General features: G+C 28.4%; 1 protein-coding gene across 6 annotated transcripts in view; it reads right to left on the bottom strand.

Moving 5' to 3' along the window:
• Positions 1-19,813, bottom strand: part of LOC142235152 (uncharacterized) — a 454,428-nt gene that overhangs the window by 58,228 nt on the left and 376,387 nt on the right. For all 6 annotated transcript variants that reach the window (XM_075306408.1, XM_075306405.1, XM_075306406.1 and 3 more), the window contains one exon: positions 7,606-7,683. In XM_075306408.1, the coding sequence (XP_075162523.1) occupies positions 7,606-7,683 (78 nt within the window). The remainder of the gene's footprint in view (positions 1-7,605; positions 7,684-19,813) is intronic.

Below are 19,813 nucleotides of genomic sequence, written 5' to 3'. Positions count from 1 at the left end.
CTTGGGATAAAGAAAATTGCATTAGGCTGTGGAAAAAATTAGTGAAAATTATTATTATTTTTTTTTTTAATTTATAATTTTTTCCAAATTGATTTTATTGATTCGGCCATTATCTTCAATCTGTTTTTTTTTATGAATTTCTTTTGACTTTCACACAATATTATAATTCAGGACAACCTAATGTATGTATAGATTATGATAACTTAATGCTCTCACTTAACCCTAAACATCTTTGTTATAAAGTTAACTTAACTGTAATACCACAAAAAAAAAAAGTTTACTAAAAAAATACAATATGATTTTCATAGCAGATCCATTTAAATCTATATATAAAATTCAAAGCATGTTTGTTTATTTGTTTGTTTGTATGTTCCGGGTAAGCTCGGAAACGGCTGAACCGATTTACTTGAAATTTTCAGAGAACGTAGAGGGTGCTCTTGTGGATCTCAGTATTTAAGATCTGATCGAGGAAGGGGACCTCTCCATTGCGCGACTTTTTGAAAATTGGACCAAAGTTCTCCGTTTTGCTTGAAATTTTCAGGGAAGATTAGGTGTGGCCTCTAAGCAAAGATCCGCTACGTTATTATTTAATATTTGGTCAAGGAGGGGCCCTGCCCTTTGTCCGACTTATTTTTTAAGGGCAGTGATTTTTCCGATTTACTTGAAATTTACAGAGGACGTAGGGGAGGTTATGGAATTAATATGGGGTATATTATATTCTGATATTTGGACGTGGATGTTAGTCTGCCCTTGTACGACTTTTGAAGCCCTCAATGACTTAAGTTCTCCGATTAACTTGAGCTCACAAACGGATAAAGCCATTTAGTTGAAATTCCGTAAAAAACAGGATGACCCATTTTTTGATATCTGGTTGGGGAGTGGCTGAACCGATTTACTTGAAATTTGCAGAGAACGTAGAGGGTGCTCTTGTGGCGAAAATAGGGTACCTCAGTATTTGAGTTCTGATCGAGGAAGGGGACCTCTCCATTGCCCGACTTTATGAAAATTGAACTTAAGTTCTTCGATTTGGACGTGGATGTTAGTCTGCCCTTGTACGACTTTTGAAGCCCTCAATGACTTAAGTTCTCCGATTAACTTGAGCTCAAAAACGGATAAAGCCATTTAGTTGAAATTCCGTAAAAAATAGGATGACCCATTTTTTGATATCTGGTTGGGGAGTGGCTGAACCGATTTACTTGAAATTTGCAGAGAACGTAGAGGGTGCTCTTGTGGCGAAAATAGGGTACCTCAGTATTTGAGTTCTGATCGAGGAAGGGGACCTCTCCATTGCCCGACTTTATGAAAATTGAACTTAAGTTCTTCGATTTGCTTGAAATTTTCAGGGCTGGAGTTAACATCTAGAAAAAAATCCGCTACATTAGTTATTGATATTTGGTCGGATAGACCTTTTCCCGAATTTTTTTAAAGTACAGTAAAAAAATTAATTTAATTTTAAACAATAATTTTTATTGAATTGAAAAAGAAACCACCAATAACAAAAACAAAACTTCTCCGATATACTTGAAATTTACAGGGTAGGTGGGGGGCTGTGAAGTTAATATGGGGTATCTAATTTTTAATATTTGGATGGGGAGGAAGACCTAATCCTTGCTCAACATTTTTGGCCCAAAGTTCTCCGATTTGCTTGAAATTTTCAGGAATGGTTAAGGTGGCGTCTAGACAAATATCTCCTTCTTTTTTTCGACATTTTAAAACCTAAAGAAAAGTTCTCCGATTTTTATACCCTCCACCATAGGATGTGTATATATTAACTTTGTCATTCCGTTTGTAACACATCGAAATATTGCTCTAAGACCCCATAAAGTATATATATATATTCTGGGTCGTGGTGAAATTCTGAGTCGATCTGAGCCTGTCCGTCCGTCCGTCTGTTGAAATCACGCTAACTTCCGAACGAAGCAAGCTATCGACTTGAAACTTGGCACAAGTAGGTGTTATTGATGTAGGTCGGATGATATTGCAAATGGGCCATATCGGTCCACTTTTACGTATAGCCCCCATATAAACGGACCCCCAAATTTGGCTTGCAGACCCTCTAAGAGAAGCAAATTTCATCCGATCCGGCTGAAATTTGGTATATGGTGTTTGTATATGGTCCTTAATAACCATGCAAAAATTGGTCCACATCGGTCCATAATTATATATAGCCCTCATATAAACCGATCCCCAAATTTGGCTTTCGATTGCTCTAAAAGAAGCAAATTTCATCCGATTCGGCTGAAATTTTGTACATGGTGTTGGTATATGGTCTCTAACAATCATGCAAAAATTGGTCCACATCGGTCCATAATTGTATATAGCGCCCATATAAACCGATCCCCAGATTTGGCTTACGGAGCCTCTAAGACAAGCAAATTTCATCCGATTCGGCTGAAATTTTGTACATGGTGTTAGTATATGGTCCTTAACCACCCTGCAAAAATTGGTCCACATCAGTCCATAATTATATATAGCCCTCATATAGACCGATCCCCAGATTTGGCATACGGAGCCTCTAAGACAAGCAAATTTCATCCGATTCGGCTGAAATTTTGTACATGGTGTTAGTATATGGTCCTTAACCACCCTGCAAAAATTGGTCCACATCAGTCCATAATTATATATAGCCCTCATATAAACGGACCCCCAAATTTGGCTTTCGATTGCTCTAAAAGAAGCAAATTTCATCCGATCCGGCTGAAATTTGGTATATGGTGTTTGTATATGGTGCTTAACAACCATGCAAAAATTGGTCCACATCGGTCAATAATTATATATAGCCCCCATATAAACCGATCCCCAGATTTGGCTTGCGGAGCCTCTAAGAGAAGAAAATTTCATCCGATCCGGTTGAAATTTTGTACATGGTGTTAGTATATGGTCTATAACAACTATGCAAAAATTGTTCGACATCGGTCCATAATTATATATAGCCCCCATATAAACCGATCCCCAGATTTGGCTTGCGGAGCCTCTAAGAGAAGAAAATTTCATCCGATCCGGATGAAATTTGGTACATGGTGTTAGTATATAGTCCTTAACAACCATGCAAAAATTGGTCCACATCGGTGCATAATTATATATACCCCCCATATAAATCGATCACCAGATTTGACCTCCGGAGCCTCTTGGAAGACCAAAACTCATCTGATTCAGTTGAAATTTTGTATGTGGTGTTAATATATGGCCTCAAACGCCCATGCACAAATAGGTCGAAATCGGTCCATAATTATATATAGCCCCCATATAAACCGATCCCCAGATTTGTCGTCCGTAGCCTCTTGGAAGAGCAAAATTCATACGATTCGGTTGAAATTTGGTACGTGATGCTAGTATATGGTTTCCAACAGGAATTGGTTCATATCAGTCCATAATTATATATATAGCCCCCATATAAACCGATCCCCAGATTTGGCCTCCGGTGCCTTTTGGAGAAGCAAAATTCATCCGATCTGGTTGAAATTTGGTACGTGGTCGTAGTATATGATATATAACAACCATGCCAAAAGTGGTCCATATCAGTCCACAATCATATATAGCCCCCCTATAATCCCGATATTTGGTTTTGGAGCCATTTGGAGGAGCAAATTTCACCCGAGTCAGTTGAAATTTGGTACAGTGTGCTAGTATATGTCCGTTAACAACCATGCCTAACTAGGTCCATATCGGTCTATAATTATATATAGCCCTCAGATAAATCGATCCCCAATCACACAAAAATTGGTCCATATCACGTTCATAATTGTATATAGCCCCCATATAAGCGACCCCCCATATTTCAATTCTGACTCTCTACGTACCGTGCAAAAGTCCATATCGATTCGTAATTATTTGTAGACTTGCCTATATATACCTTTTTATACCCTCCATCATAGGATGGGGGTATATTAACTTTGTCATTCCGTTTGTAACACATCGAAATATTGCTCTAAGACCCCATAAAGTATATATATTCTGGGTCGTGGTGAAATTCTGAGTCGATCTAAGCATGTCCGTCCGTCCGTCCGTCCGTCCGTCCGTCCGTCCGTCCGTCCGTCCGTCCGTCCGTCTGTTGAAATCACGCTAACTTCCGAACGAAACAAGCTATCGACTTGAAACTTGGCACAAGTAGTTGTTATCGATGTAGGTCGGATGGTATTGAAAATGGGCCATATCGGTCCACTTTTACGTATAGCCCCCATATAAAGGGACCCTCAGATTTGGCTTGTGGAGCCTCTAAAAGAAGCATATTTCATCCGATCCGGCTGAAATTTGGTATATGCTGTTGGTATATGGTCTCTAACAACCATGCAAAAATTGGTCCACATCGGTCCATAATTATATATAGCCCCCATATAAACCGATCCCCAGATTTGGCTTGTGAAGCCTCTAACAGAATCCTATTTCATCCGATTCGGCTGAAATTTGGTATATGGTGTTGGTATATGGTCTCTAATAACCATGCAAAAATTGGTTGACATCGGTCCATAATTATATATAGCCCCCATATAAACCGATCCCCAGATTTGGCTTGCGGAGCCTAAAAGAGAAGCAAATTTCATCCGATCCGGCTAAAATTTGGTACATGGTGTTGGTATATGGTCTCTAACAACCATGCAAAAATTGGTTCCCATCGGTCGATAATTATATATAGCCCCCATATAAACCGATCCCCAGATTTGGCTAGTGGAGCCTCTCAGAGAAGCATATTTCATCCGATCCGGCTGAAATTTGGTACATGGTGTTGGTATATGGTCTCTAACAACCGTGCAAAAATTGGTCCACATTGGTCCATAATTATATATAGCCCCCATATAAACCGATCCCCAGATTTTGGCTTGCGGAGCCTCAAAGAGAAGCAAATTTCATCCGATCCGGCTGAATTTTGGGACATGATGTTGGTATATGGTCTCTAACAACCGTGCAAAAATTGGTCCACATCGGTCCATAATTATATATAGCGCCCATATAAACCGATCCCCAGATTTGGCCTGCGGAGCCTCAAAGAGAAGCAAATTTTATCCGATCCGCCTGAAATTTGGTACATGATATTGGTATATGGTCTCTAACAACCGTGCAAAAATTGGTCCACATCGGTTCATAATTATATATAGCCCCCACATAAACCGATCCCCAGATTTGGCTTGCGAAGCCTCAAAGAGAAGCAAATTGCATCCGATCCGGCTGAAATTTGGTACATGGTATTGGTATATGGTCTCTAACAACCGTACAAAAATTGGTCCACATCGGTCCATAATTATATATAGCCCCCATATAAACCGATCCCCAGATTTGGCTTGCGAAGTCTCCAAGAGAAGCAAATTTCATCCAATCCGGTTGTAATTTGGAACATGGTGTTAGTATTTGATCTTTAACAACCGTGCCAGAATTGGTCCATATCGGTCCATAATTATATATAGCCACCATATAAAACGTTCTCCAGATTTGACCTCCGGACCCTCTTGGAAGAGCAAAATTCATCCGATCCGGTTCAAATTAGGAACGTGGTGTTAGTATATGGTCGCTAACAACCATACCAAAATTGGTCCAATCATACAAAAATTGGTTCATTTCGGTTCATAATCATGGTTGGAACTAGAGCCAAAAATAATCTACCAATATTTTATTTCTATAGAAAATTTTGTCAAAATTTTATTTCTATAGAAAATTTTATTCGGTTCATAATCATGGTTGCCACTCGAGCCAAAAATAATCTACCAAGATTTTATTTCTATAGAAAATGTTGTCAAAATTTTATTTCTATAGAAAATTTATTGTTAAAATTTTATTTCTGTAGAATTTTTTGTCAAAATTTTCTTTCTATAGAAAATTTTGTGAAAATTTTATTTCTATAGAAAATTTTGTTAAAATTTTATTTCTGTAGAAAATTTTGTCAAAATGTTGTGTCTAATTTGTCAAACTGAATTATATACGTATTGGATCGAGCCTTTTTGATTTAATATATACCACGTATGGACTTACATACAATTTAGAAGATGGTGTTAGGAGGTATTAAGATACCTTGCCATCGGCAAGCGTTACCGCAACTTAAGTAATTCGATTGTGGATGGCAGTGTTTAGAAGAAGTTTCTACGCAATCCATGATGGAGGGTACATAAGCTTCGGCCTGGCCGAACTTACGGCCGTATATACTTGTTTTGTCTAATATATACCACGTATGGACTAACTCACAATTTAGAAAACGATATTAAGAAGTTTTAAGATACCACAACTCAAGTAATTCGATTGTGGATGACAGTCTTTCGTAGACGTTTCTACGCAATCCATGGTGGAGGGTACATAAGATTCGGCCTGGCCGAACTTACGGCCGTATATACTTGGTTTTTGTTGAAATTGCAGCGAAGATTGGGAAGTTCTCTGAACAAAAACCCTAGCTTTTTTTCAATATTTGATCGGGGAAGGGAATGTCCTTTTGTTAAATAATAGAGCAAAATCTAAAATACTTTGTTTTACTTGAAATTTACAGGGAACTTGGGAGAAGGTGAGTAAATGATATGGGGTACGTGATTTTTCGATATCTGGTGGAGTATGTACAAATCCTCTTTGTTCTATTTTCGTGGAAAATTTAAAGGTTTCTGATATTCTTGAAATGTGCTGGGAAGGTAGATTATGGTCCTTTAAGGGAACTAAATATTAAATTTTTTGATATTTGCCCGGGATGGGGCGCTCCTTTACGTTTATTGACAGACAACATAGATGGTGATTCATTTTCCGGTAGATATTCGGAAAGGCATCGTCCCTGTAACCCACTTTTTAAAAAATGTTATGACTATATATTTTTAAAACTTTTATTATACATTTATTTTCTCTCATTTAATTGACATGAAATATAGAGTGTTTTTATCTTCCTCCATGTATTCCACACAGGAGGAAGAAACATATGTACTTCATTTGGTGTGCCAGTAAAGGGACTTCGTAGGCCCTACTCTTTAAAAGTGTTTTCCGGTTTATTTTTTGGTTGATAAATTAATGAAATTTTAATTATTGATTTGACTATATTATTATTTGCCGAAATTTAAATACACTATACGTGAAACACTTCCATGAGTGAATTCTCTCTTAACTATAAGCGTCAATTCTGCTGAACGACTAATAATGCTATGGGTAATACCAATTCAAGAAAAATAAACCACAGATGAAAGAAAAATGTTGTGTTCACCGGAAACCATGTATCGTACGTGGGCTTTATTTTCTTCCTTAACCTAAAAAAATCCGTTATCATTGCACTCATGTGAATTTTGCAAATAACTACAAATCTTTTGGATTTTTTTTATTATATTATTCTTCGAAATATTTTGTGAAGGATATGGGTTTTCCCTAAAAATGAGATATTTTTTACCAAATAGTCTCTCAGTTTTAAAAAATCAGGAAGGCGCAGTGAAGCGGGACGGGTTCGGCTAGTAAAATATAAATTTAAAAGTGCATAAAAAAATACTCAAACATAAATTTCGTTGCAACTACGATAAAAAAAATCTATAAAATATAAATAAATATAACAAAAATATATAAAGTGCATTTATTATGATTTATTCATATATTTTATCTAACCATGATCAATTCTATTAAAAATTTTCAAATAAGAAAACAACAAACATTAATACTTACAGTATTGGAATTTTTTGCATTTTGACTAACAATTTCCGATTCCAAGCCATCCAGATGTGTTAGGCTTTTGGATTTTAGCTGTAAGAGATATATAGATAACATACATTAATATCATAGCCAGCGAATACATATCTCAGAAGTGGACATCCACAGTCCCCTAAAAAAAAAATATTTCTATAGAAAATTTTTCAAAATTTTATTTCTATTGAATATTTTGTTAAAACATATTTTTTTTATATAGAAAAATTTGTCAAAAGTTTATTTCTATAGAAAGTTTTGTCAACATTTTATTTTGATAGAAAATTTTGTCAATATTTTATTTCTTTAGAAAATTTTGTCAACATTTTATTTCTATAGAAAATTTTGTCAAAATTTTATTTCTATGGAAACTATTGTCAAAATTTTATTTGTATAGAAAATTTTGTCAAAATTTTATTTCTATAGAAAATTTTGTTAAAATTTTATTTCTAGAGGAAATTTGTGAAGCATCTCTTAGTTGTGGAGGAATATTTTGCTAATTCTACTAAACCATCAAGATTTCTACCAATATACCAAGCAGTATAAAATCTAAAAATTTTGGTAGAATTCTACCAAATGTGGCAACCGTGGCTATACCTGAGCTCAGTTGGATCAAAATTTGGTACTTTAAGTTACAATGTCCACTCTACCCTCATTTCTATAGAAAATTTGGCAAATTTTATTTTTATAGAAAATTTTGTCAAAATTTTATTTCTGTCAACATAGAAAATTTTGTCAAAATTTTATTTTTATAGAAAATCTGGTCAAAATTTTATTTTTATAGAAAATCTGGTCAAAATTTTATTTCTCTAGAAAATTTTGTCAATTTTTTTTTTCTATAGAAAATTTTATCAAAATTTTATTTCTAAGAAAATTTTGTCAGAATTTTATTACTATAGAAAATTTTGTCAAAATTTTATTTATATAGAAATTTTTGTCAAAATTTTATTTCTATAGAAAATTTTGTCAAAGTTTCTTTCTATAGAAAATTTTGTCAGAATTTTATTACTATAGAAAATTTTGTCAAAATTTTATTTCTATAGAAAATTTTGTCAAAATTTTATTTCTTTAGAAAATTTTGTCAAAATTTTATTTGTGTAGAAAATTTTGTCAAAGTTTTATTTCTATAGAAAATTTTGTCAAAATTTTATTTCTATAGAAAATTTTCTCAAAATTTTATTTCTATAGAAAAGTTTGTCATAACTTTATTTTTATAGAAAAGTTGGTCAAAATTTTATTTCTATAGAAAAGTTGGTCAAAATTTTATTTCTATAGACAATTTTGTCAAAATTGTATTTCTATAGAAAATTTTGTCAAAATTTTATTTCTGTAGAAAGTTTTGTCAACATTTTATTTCTATAGAAAATTTTGTCAAAATTTTATTTCTGTAGAAAGTTTTGTCAACATTTTATTTGTATAAAAAATTTGTCAAATATTTTTTTCTATAGAAAATTTTGTCAAAATTTTATTTCTATAGAAAATTTTGTCAATATTTTACTTCTATAGAAAATTTTCTCAAAATTTTATTTCTATGGAAAATTTTGTCAAATTTTTTTTCGATAGAAAATTTTGTCAAAATTGTATTTCTATAGAAAATTTTGTCCGAAAAGTTATTTCTGTAGAAAATTTTCTCAAGATTTCACTTCTATAGACAATTTTCTCAAAATTTTATTTCTATAAAAAATTTTCTCAAAATTTTATTTCTATAGAAAATTTTGTCAATATTTTATTTCTGTAGAAAGTTTTGGCAATATTTTATTTCTATAGAAAATTTTGTCAAAATTTTATTTCTATAGAAAATTTTGTCAAAATGTTATTTCTATAGAAAAGTTTGTCAAAACTTTATTTCTATAGAAAAGTTTGGCAAATCTTTATTTTTATAGAAAAGTTGGTCAAAACTTTATTTCTATAGAAAAGTTGGTCAAAATTTTATTTCTATAGACAATTTTGTCAAAATTGTATTTCTATAGAAGATTTTGTCAAAATTTTACTTCTATAGAAATTTTTGTCCGAAAAGTTATTTCTATAGAAAATTTTGTCAATATTTTACTTCTATAGAAAATGTTGTCAAATTTTTTTTCTATGGAAAATTTTGTCAAACATTTTTTTCGATAGAAAATTTTGTCAAAATTGTATTTCTATAGAAAATTTTGTCAATATTTTACTTCTATAGACAATTTTCTCAAAATTTTATTTCTATAGAAAATTTTGTCAAAATTTTATTTCTGTAGAAAGTTTTGTCAACATTTAATTTCTATAGAAAATTTTGTCAAAATTTTATTTCTATAGAAAATTTTGTCAAAATTTTATTTCTATAGAAAAGTTTGTCAAAACTTTATTTCTATAGAAAAGTTGGTCAAAATATTATTTCGATAGAAAAGTTGGTCAAAATTTTATTTCGATAGAAAAGTTGGTCAAAATTTTATTTCTATAGAAAATTTTGTCAACATTTTATTTCTATGGAAACTATTGTCAAAATTTTATTTCTATAGAAAATTTTGTCAAAATTTTATTTCTATAGAAAATTTTGTTAAAATTTTATTTCGATAGAAATTTTGTCAAAATTGTATTTCTATAGAAATTTTTGTCAATAATTTTACTTCTATAGAAAATTTTCTCAAAATTTTATTTCTATGGAAAAATTTTTCAAAAATTTTTTTCGATAGAAAATTTTGTCAAAATTGTATTTCTATAGAAAATTTTGTCCGAAAAGTTATTTGTATAGAAAATTTTGTCAATATTTCACTTCTATAGACAATTTTCTCAAAATTTTATTTCTATAGAAAATTTTCTCAAAATTTTATTTCTATAGAAAATTTTGTCAATATTTTATTTCTGTAGAAAATTTTGGCAATATTTTATTTCTATAGAAAATTTTGTCAAACTTTTATTTCTGTAGAAAATTTTGTCAAAATTTTATTTCTATAGAAAATTTTGTCAAAATTTTATTTCTATAGAAAATTTTGTCAAAATTTTATTTCTATAGAAAATTTTGTCAAAATTTTATTTCTATAGAAAATTTTGTCAAAATTTTATTTCTATAGAAAATTTTGTGAAAATGTTATGTCTATAGAAAAGTTTGTCAAAACTTTATTTTTATAGAAAAGTTGGTCAAAATTTTATTTCTATAGACAATTTTGTCAAAATTGTATTTCTATAGAAGATTTGGTCAAAATTTTATTTCTATAGAAATTTTTGTCCGAAAAGTTATTTCTATAGAAAATTTTGTCAAAATTTTTTTCTATGGAAAATTTTGTCAAAAATTTTTTTCGATAGAAAATTTTGTCAAAATTTTATTTCTATAGAAAATTTTGTCAAAATTTTATTTCTATAGAAAATTTTGTCAAAATTTTATTTCTATAGAAAATTTTGTCAAAATTTTATTTCTATAGACAATTTTCTCAAAATTTTATTTCTATAGAAAATTTTGTCAAAATTTTATTTCTATAGAAAATTTTGTCAAAATTTTATTTCTGTAGAAAGTTTTGTCAACATTTAATTTCTATAGAAAATTTTGTCAAAATTTTATTTCTATAGAAAATTTTGTCAAAATTTTATTTCTATAGAAAATTTTTCTAAATTTTATTTCTGTAGAAAGTTTTGTCAACATTTTATTTCTATAGAAAATTTTGTCAAAATTTTATTTCTGTAGAAAGTTTTGTCAACATTTAATTTCTATAGAAAATTTTGTCAAAATTTTATTTCTATAGAAAATTTTGTCAAAATGTTATTTCTATAGAAAAGTTTGTCAAAACTTTATTTCTATAGAAAAGTTGGTCAAAATTTTATTTCGATAGAAATGTTGGTCAAAATTTTATTTCGATAGAAAAGTTGGTCAAAATTTTGTTTCTATAGACAATTTTGTCAAAATTGTATTTCTATAGAAAATTTTGTCAAAATTTTATTTCTATGGAAAATTTTGTCAAAATTTTATTTCGATAGAAATTTTGTCAAAATTGTATTTGTATAGAAAGTTTTGTCCGAAAAGTTATTTCTATAGAAAATTTTGTCAATATTTTACTTCTATAGAACATTTTGTCAATATTTTACTTCTATAGACAATTTTCTCAAAATTTTATTTCTATAGAAAATGTTCTCAAAATTTTATTTCTATAGAAAATTTTGTCAAAATTTTATTTCTGTAGAAAGTTTTGTCAACATTTTATTTTTATAAAAAAATTTGGCAACATATTATTTCTGTAGAAAGTTTTGTCAACATTTTATTTCTATAGAAAGTTTTGTCAACATTTTATTTCTATAGAAAATTTTGTCAAAATTTTATTTCTATAGAAAATTTTGTCAAAATTTTATTTCTATAGAAAATTTTGTCAAAATTTTATTTCTATAGAAAATTTTGTCAAAATTTTATTTCTATAGAAAATTTTGTCAAAATTTTATTTCTATAGAAAATTTTGTCAAAATTTTATTTCTATAGAAAATTTTGTCAAAATTTTATTTCTATAGAAAATTTTGTCAAAATTTTATTTCTATAGAAAAGTTTGTCAAAATTTTATTTCTATAGAAAAGTTGGTCAAAATTTTATTTCTATAGAAAAGTTGGTCAAAATTTTAGTTCTATAGAAAAGTTGGTCAAAATTGTATTTCTATAGAAAATTTTGTCAAAATTTTATTTCGATAGAAATTTTGTCAAAATTGTATTTCTATAGAAAATTTTGTCAAAATTGTATTTGTCAAATATTTTGCTAAATCTACGAAAACATGAAGATTTCTACCAATCTACTAAATAGTAAAAAATATACAATTTTTGGTAGAATTCTACCAACTGTGGCAACCGGGGTATATCTCAATCTGGGCTCAGTTGGATAAAAATTTGGTAACGATGTCAACTCTACTATCATTTCTACAGATAATTTTGTTAAAAATTGTAGAAAATTTTGTCGAAATTGTATTTCTATAGAAAATTTTGTCAAAATTGCATGTCTATAGAAAATTTTGTCGAAATTTTATTTCTGTAGAAAATTTTATTTCCATAGAAAATTTTGTCGAAATTCTGTTCTTATAGAAACTTTTATCAAAATTTTATTTCTATAGAAAATTTTGTCAAAATTGTATTCTTATAGAAATTTTTTTCTATATAAAAAACTTTGTCAAAATTTTATTTCTATAGAAATTTTTTTCAAAATTTTAATTCAATAGAAAATTTTGTCAAAATTTTAATTCAATAGAAAATTGTGTCAAAATTGTCTATCTATTCAAATTTTTGTCGAAACTTTAGTTCTATGGAAAATTTTGCTCCCATATACATTTGTCCTTCGCCCGATCATAATTGGCAGTATAATTTTACATAAAGTTTAAAGCATTATACTGACCTAACCATTGTATTCAATGTTAGTGAACTCTTAATTTGCAATTCAAAACATTTTGTCTTTTGCTTCGAATGTAATGCATAGTCTTTTCAGGATCTGCTTTTCTAATCGCTCCAATGGCTATTGGACAACCCCCGAACATATCGTATAATTGCTATGTAATGTTGATGGTTATACGGTCATCAAAGGCCAGCGCTTAAAGTATTTGAAAACTTGAACATATGTCTCTATTGCTCGACAAAGCCTGGATAACCACCAAACCCACTGCTATTATTTATTCAATGACAGTGCATTGAGATGCCACATAACAACTGTCAAGTGGTTTGCAATAGAATTCAACTGCTGTTTGTTGGTCGATGGGACAATTGAAAAGTGATGCTGGCTAAGAGGAACAAGATATTTAGCCATAAAGGAAATATGCAGATAGGTTTCTAAGGTATATTGTGAAACTGATATGCATATCAAGATATGAGAAAATTTTCTATAAAAATTAAATTTTGAGAAAATTTTCTATAGAAATAAAATTTTGAAAAAATTTCTATAGAAATGAAAATTTGCCAAAATTTTCTATGGAAAAAAAAATTACGAAAAATTTCTATAGAAATACATTTTTGCACACATTTTCTACATATAAAAATTTTTTTACGAACATTTTCTATAGAAATAAAAATTTGCCAAAATTTTCTATGGAACTAAAATTTTGCAAAAATTTTCTATAGAAATAAAATTTTGACAAAATTTTCTATAGAAATAAAATTTTGACAAAATTTTCTATAGAAATAATATTTTGACAAAATTTTCTATAGAAATAATATTTTGACAAAATTTTCTATAGAAATAAAATTTTGACAAAATTTTCTATAGAAATAAAATTTTGACAAAATTTTCTATAGAAATAAAATTTTGACAAAATTTTCTATAGAAATAAAGTTTTCCAAAAATTTTCTGCAGAAATAAAATTTTGCAAAAATTTTCTATAGCAAAAAATTTACGAAAAATTTCTATAGAAATAAATTTTCGCAAAAATTTTCTATATAAAAAATTTTTACGAACATTTTCTATAGAAATAAAAATTTGCCAAAATTTTCTATGGAACTAAAATTTTGCAAAATTTTCTATAGAAAGTTTTATCAAAATGTTATTTCTACAGAACATTTTGTCAAAATTTTTCATCTATAGAAAACTTTGTAATAATTTTAATTATTTTCTTTAAAAATACAATTTTGCAAAATAGTTCTCTAAAATAAAATTTTAACAAAATTTTCTATAGAAATAAAATTTTGACAACATTTTCTATAGAAATAAAATATTGAGAAAATATTCTTTAGAAATAATATTTTGCGAAAATTTACTATAGAAATAATATTTTGCGAAAATTTTCTATAAAAATAAAATTTTCCAAAAATTTTCTGTAGAAATAAAATTTATCAAAAATTTTCTATAGAAAAAAATTTACGAAAAATTTCTACAGAAATAAATTTTCGCAAAAATTTTCTATATAAAAAATTTGTACGAACATTTTCTATAGAAATAAAAATTTGCCAAAATTTTCTATGGAACTAAAATTTTACAAAATTTTCTATAGAAAGTTTTGTCAAAATGTTATTTCTACAGAACAATTTGTCAAAATTTTTCCTCTATAGAATACTTTGTAATAATTTTAATTATTTTCTTTAAAAATAAAATTTTGCAAAATATTTCTATAAAATAAAATTTTGACAAAATTTTCTATAGAAATAAAATTTTGACAACATTTTCTATAGAAATAAAATATTGAGAAAATATTCTATAGAAATAATATTTTGCGAAAATTTTCTATAGAAATAATATTTTGCGAAAGTTTTCTATAGAAATAAAATTTTCCAAAAAATTTCTGTAGAAATAAAATTTTCCAAAAATTTTCTATAGAAATAAATTTAAAAAAAAAATTTTGCGAATTATTGTAAGGAAGTAAGATTTTACGAAAATTTTCTATAGAAGTAAAAGTTTGACTAAATTTTCAATAGAAATAAAATTTTGACTAAATTTTCAATAGAAATAAAATTTTGACAAAATTTTCTATTGAATTAAAATTTTGACAAAATTTTCTATAGAAATAATATTTTGACAAAATTTTCTGTAGAAGTAAAATTTTGACAATTTTCTATAGACATAAAATGTTGACAAAATTTTCTGTACAAATAAAATTTTATTTTTGGTTTTAGTCCAGCTCGATGTCATTAATGAAAAAACTCCATATGTGTTTTATTTGAGTTTTATTTTATTGAAGCCAATATTTCGGTTTGACATCGTCAATCTTCATCAGGACCAGATAATTAAATAAAACAAGAGTGAATTGCACGTTACCGTTTTATGGCACCTTACTGGCAGTAAGGTGCTGGACTAAAAACCAAAAATATAGTTAAACACAAGTCAACAATCCAAAATGAAACAAAATCTTAATAAAATATTCTATAGAAATAAAATTTTGACAAAATTTTCTATAGAAATAAAATGTTGACTACATTTTCAATAGAAATAAAATTTTGACAAAATTTTCTATAGAAATAAAATTTTGACAAAATTTTCTATAGAAATAAAATTTTGACCAAATTTTATATAGGATAGATCGTAATATGTGAGGTGTCAAAAGTGTATAATTCTTTCCAGGTTTGAGAGGTTCCACTGTTTGTGTCTCATCCCACTGTCCTACTGTAGAATTTTGTTGTCTCTTTGGAAAGTAACAAAGGATATATAAAATTCTTCAAGTTTTTGGTTTTTATATTCTTCGTTTGATAAGCATTGCAAGATTTATCCACTGATTTATCGGAAGGAAATACTATGTACAGGAAACAGACTGTACATTGGTGAAATATCAAAATTACAAGACAATTGTTAGAGTTGTTTGACGTGGTTTTCATTTTATTCTTGGCTTATATGACATAACCTTGAACTATATCCTTTAGTTGGAAATGCCACAAACAACAACCATCACCCACATTTAACATTGTTATTGTCTGTTACAAATCTTTTGGATATTCCTTTCGCAAAATCTAACCCAAGACAGTGACTATCAAGTGAAGGACAATAGAGGAAAACAATAAAATTATAACCATTGAGTGAGTTCGAAAATGACAAAAATTGGTGAAAGTAAATCAAGTGGGATGTATCGGATGGTTGATATGTAATGCAACCAAAATTTTATTTCTATAGAAAATTTTGTCAAAATTTTATTTTTATATAAAATTTTCTTAAAATTTTATTTCATTAGAAAATTTTCTCAATATTGTATATCTATAGAAAACTTTGTCAAAATTTTATATCAATAGAAAATTATATCAAAATTTTATTTCTATAGAAAATTTTGTCAAAATTTTAGTTTTATTGGAAATTTTCTCAAATTTTTATTTCTATAGAAAATTTTCTCAATATTGTATATCTAAAGAAAATTTTCTCAATATTGTATATCTATAGAAAACTTTGTCAACATTTTATATCAATAGAAAATTATATCAAAACTTTATTTCTATAGAAAATTTTGTCAAAATTTTAGTTCTATTGGAAATTTTCTCAAATTTTTATTTCTATAGAAGATGTTATAAAATTTTTATAACTATTTCTAAAGAAAAATTTGTCAAAATTTTATTTCTACAGAAAATTTTGTCAAAATTTTATTCCATAGAAAAGTTTGTCAATTTTTTTTTCTATAGAAAATTTTATCAACATTTTATTTCTATAGAAAATTTTTGTCTAAATTTTTTTTCTATAGAAATTTTTATCAAAATTTTATTTCTATAGAAAATTTTATCAAAATTTTATTTCTATAGAAAATTTTATCAAAAATTTATTTTTATAGAAAATTTTGTCGAAATTTTTTTCTTAAGATAATTTTTTCAAAATTTTTTTCTATAGAAAAGTTTGTCAATTTTTTTTTTGGATAGAAAATTTTATCAACATTTTATTTCTATAGAAAATTTTGTCAAAATTTTATATCTATTGAAAATTTTGTTTTTAAAGAAAATTTTGTAAAAATTTTATTTCTATAGAAAATGTTGTCAAAGTTTTACTTCTATAGAAAATTAGGCAGAATTTTATTTCTATAGAAAATTAGACAAAATTTTATTTCTATAGAAATTTTTGTTAAGATTTAATTTCTATAGAAATTTTTTTGTCAAACATTTTTTTCTATAGAAAATTTTGTCAAAATTTTATTTCTATAGAAAATTTTGTCAAAATTTTATTTCTATAGAAAATTTTGTCAAAATTTTATATCTATAGAAAAATGTATCAAAATTTTATTTCTATAGAAAATTTTTATCAAAATTTTATCTCTATAGAATTTTTTATCGATATTTTTATACCCTGCTCGACACTGTGGAACAGGGTATTATAAGTTAGTGCATATGTTTGCAACACCCAGAAGGAGACGAGATAGACACATGGTGTCTTTGGCAAAAATGCTCAGGGTGGGATCCTGAGTCGATATAGCAATGTCCGTCTGTCCGTGAACACATTTTTGTAATCAAAGTCTAGGTCGCAGTTTTAGTCCATTCGACTTCAAATTTGGCACAAGTATGTGTTTTGACTCAGAATAGATCCCTATTGATTTTGGAAGAAATCGGTTCAGATTTAGATATAGCTCCCATATATATATTTCGCCCGATATGGACTTATATGGCCCCAGAAGCCAGAGTTTTACCCTAATTTGCTTAAAATTTTGCACAAGAAGAACAATTAGTACTATAGTCAAGTGTGCCAAATTTTATTGAAATCGGTTCAGATTTAGATATAGCTCCCATATATAGCTTTCGCCCGATTTACACTCATATGACCACAGAGGCCAATTTTTTGCTCCGATTTAGTTGAAATTTTGCACAGGGAGTAGAATCAGCATTATAGCTATGTGTGCCAAATTTGGTTGAAGTCGGTTCAGATTTAGATATAGCTCCCATATATAGCTTTCGCCCGATTTACACTCATATGACCACAGAGGCCAATTTTTTGCTCCGATTTAGTTGAAATTTTGCACAGGGAGTAGAATAAGCATTGTAGCTATGTGTGCCAAATTTGGTTGAAATCGGTTCAGATTTAGATATAGCTCCCATATATATCGTTCGCCCGATTTACACTCATATGACCACAGAGGCCAATTTTTTGGTCCGATTTAGTTGAAATTTTGCACAGGGAGTAGAATTAGCATTGTGGCTATGCGTGCCAAATTTGGTTGAAATCGGATCATATAGCTCCCATATATATGTTTTTCTGATTTCGACAAAAATGGTCAAAATACCAACATTTTCCTTGTAAAATCGCCACTGCTTAGTCGAAAAGTTGTAAAAATGACTCTAATTTTCCTAAACTTCTAATACGTATATATCGAGCGATAAATCGTAAATAAACTTTTAGGAAGTTTCCTTAAAATTGCTTCAGATTTAAATGTTTCCCATATTTTTATACCCTGTGCCACACTGTGGAACAGGGTATTATAAGTTAGGGCATATGTTTGTAACACCCAGAAGGAGACGAGATAGACACAGCGCATAGCTACAATGCTAATTCGAAGTTTCCTTAAAATTGCTTCAGATTTAAACGTTTCACATATTTTTTACTAACATTGTGTTCCACCCTAGTGCATTACCCGACTTAAATTTTTAGTCTATAGATTTTGTAGAAGTCGGTTAAATTCTGTCCAGATCGAGTGATAGTTAAATGTATGTATTTGGGACAAACCGTTATATGTAGCACCCAAGACATTTGACGGATGTGATATGGTATCGAAAATTTAGATCTACAAAGTGGTGCAGGGTATAATATAGTCGGCCCCGCCCGACTTTAGACTTTCCTTACTTGTTTATTATATAGAAATATTTATCAAAATTATATTTCTATAGAAAATTTTATCAAAATTTTATTTCTAGGGGAAATTTTGTCAATTTTTTTATTTCTGTAGAAAATTTTGGCAAAATTTTATTTGTATAGAATATTTAGTCAAAATTCTATTTCTATAGAAAATGTTGTCAAAGTTTTATTTCTATAGAAAATTTTATCAAAATTTTAGTTCTATAGAAAATTGTATAAAAAAGTTATTTCTATAGAAAGTTTTTATTCTTTAGAAAATTTTGTCAAAATTTTATTTCTATAGAAAATTTTATCAGCCACTCTGTAGTTCTAAGGATATATGACAAATGTAGCAGAAAAATATCCATACTCCACAAAAGAAAACAAAATTAAAAAAAAAAAATACAGATATGAATGGAGGAAATCTGCAACCATCCGTCCACAATATCCTTTCCTAGCAAGGCAGACAAAAAATATTGAATCAGAATTCAGCAACAAAATTGTCTCCATGCATCCAACAGTCGAAATATTTAATATTACTGTGGTTTTGGGTAACAGATAAACAAAAGAATGTCAAATGTAGGAACTCTTAGTATAAATCAGATGATAGTCATGATTGCAAGAGTCATGAGAGAGAGAGAGAGAGAGGGAGGGAGAGAGAGAAAGAGATTGGGAGAATAATTTATTTCAATTAACAGGGTGCCATCAATGCTAACAAATTAACAATGGTATATCAGTCAAATTTAGATAGCAACATACAATTTGTGTTATTGACAGCTCGTTATATTATTTACAAGCAACCAAAAGTATATAGGTCTAAAGTTATTTAAAAGGAAAAAAATGAGACAGAAACGTTAATACTATTTTGTATACCCTCCACATAGAATGGGGGATATATTAACATTGTTATTCCGTTTGGAAAACATCGAAATATTACTCTCAGAATCCATAAAGTATATATATTCTTGGTCGCTGTGAAATTCTGAGTCGGTCTAGCGAAGCCTCAAATATAGGCTAAAACTTATTTTGAGGATTTTATATCTTTGA

The sequence above is a fragment of the Haematobia irritans genome, chromosome 4, assembly GCF_050003625.1.
Source record: "Haematobia irritans isolate KBUSLIRL chromosome 4, ASM5000362v1, whole genome shotgun sequence".
In the NCBI taxonomy this organism is placed as follows: domain Eukaryota; kingdom Metazoa; phylum Arthropoda; class Insecta; order Diptera; family Muscidae; genus Haematobia; species Haematobia irritans.
The sequence above is the reverse complement of the archived record's forward strand: the minus strand, read 5'-3'. Positions and strand labels throughout refer to the sequence as shown.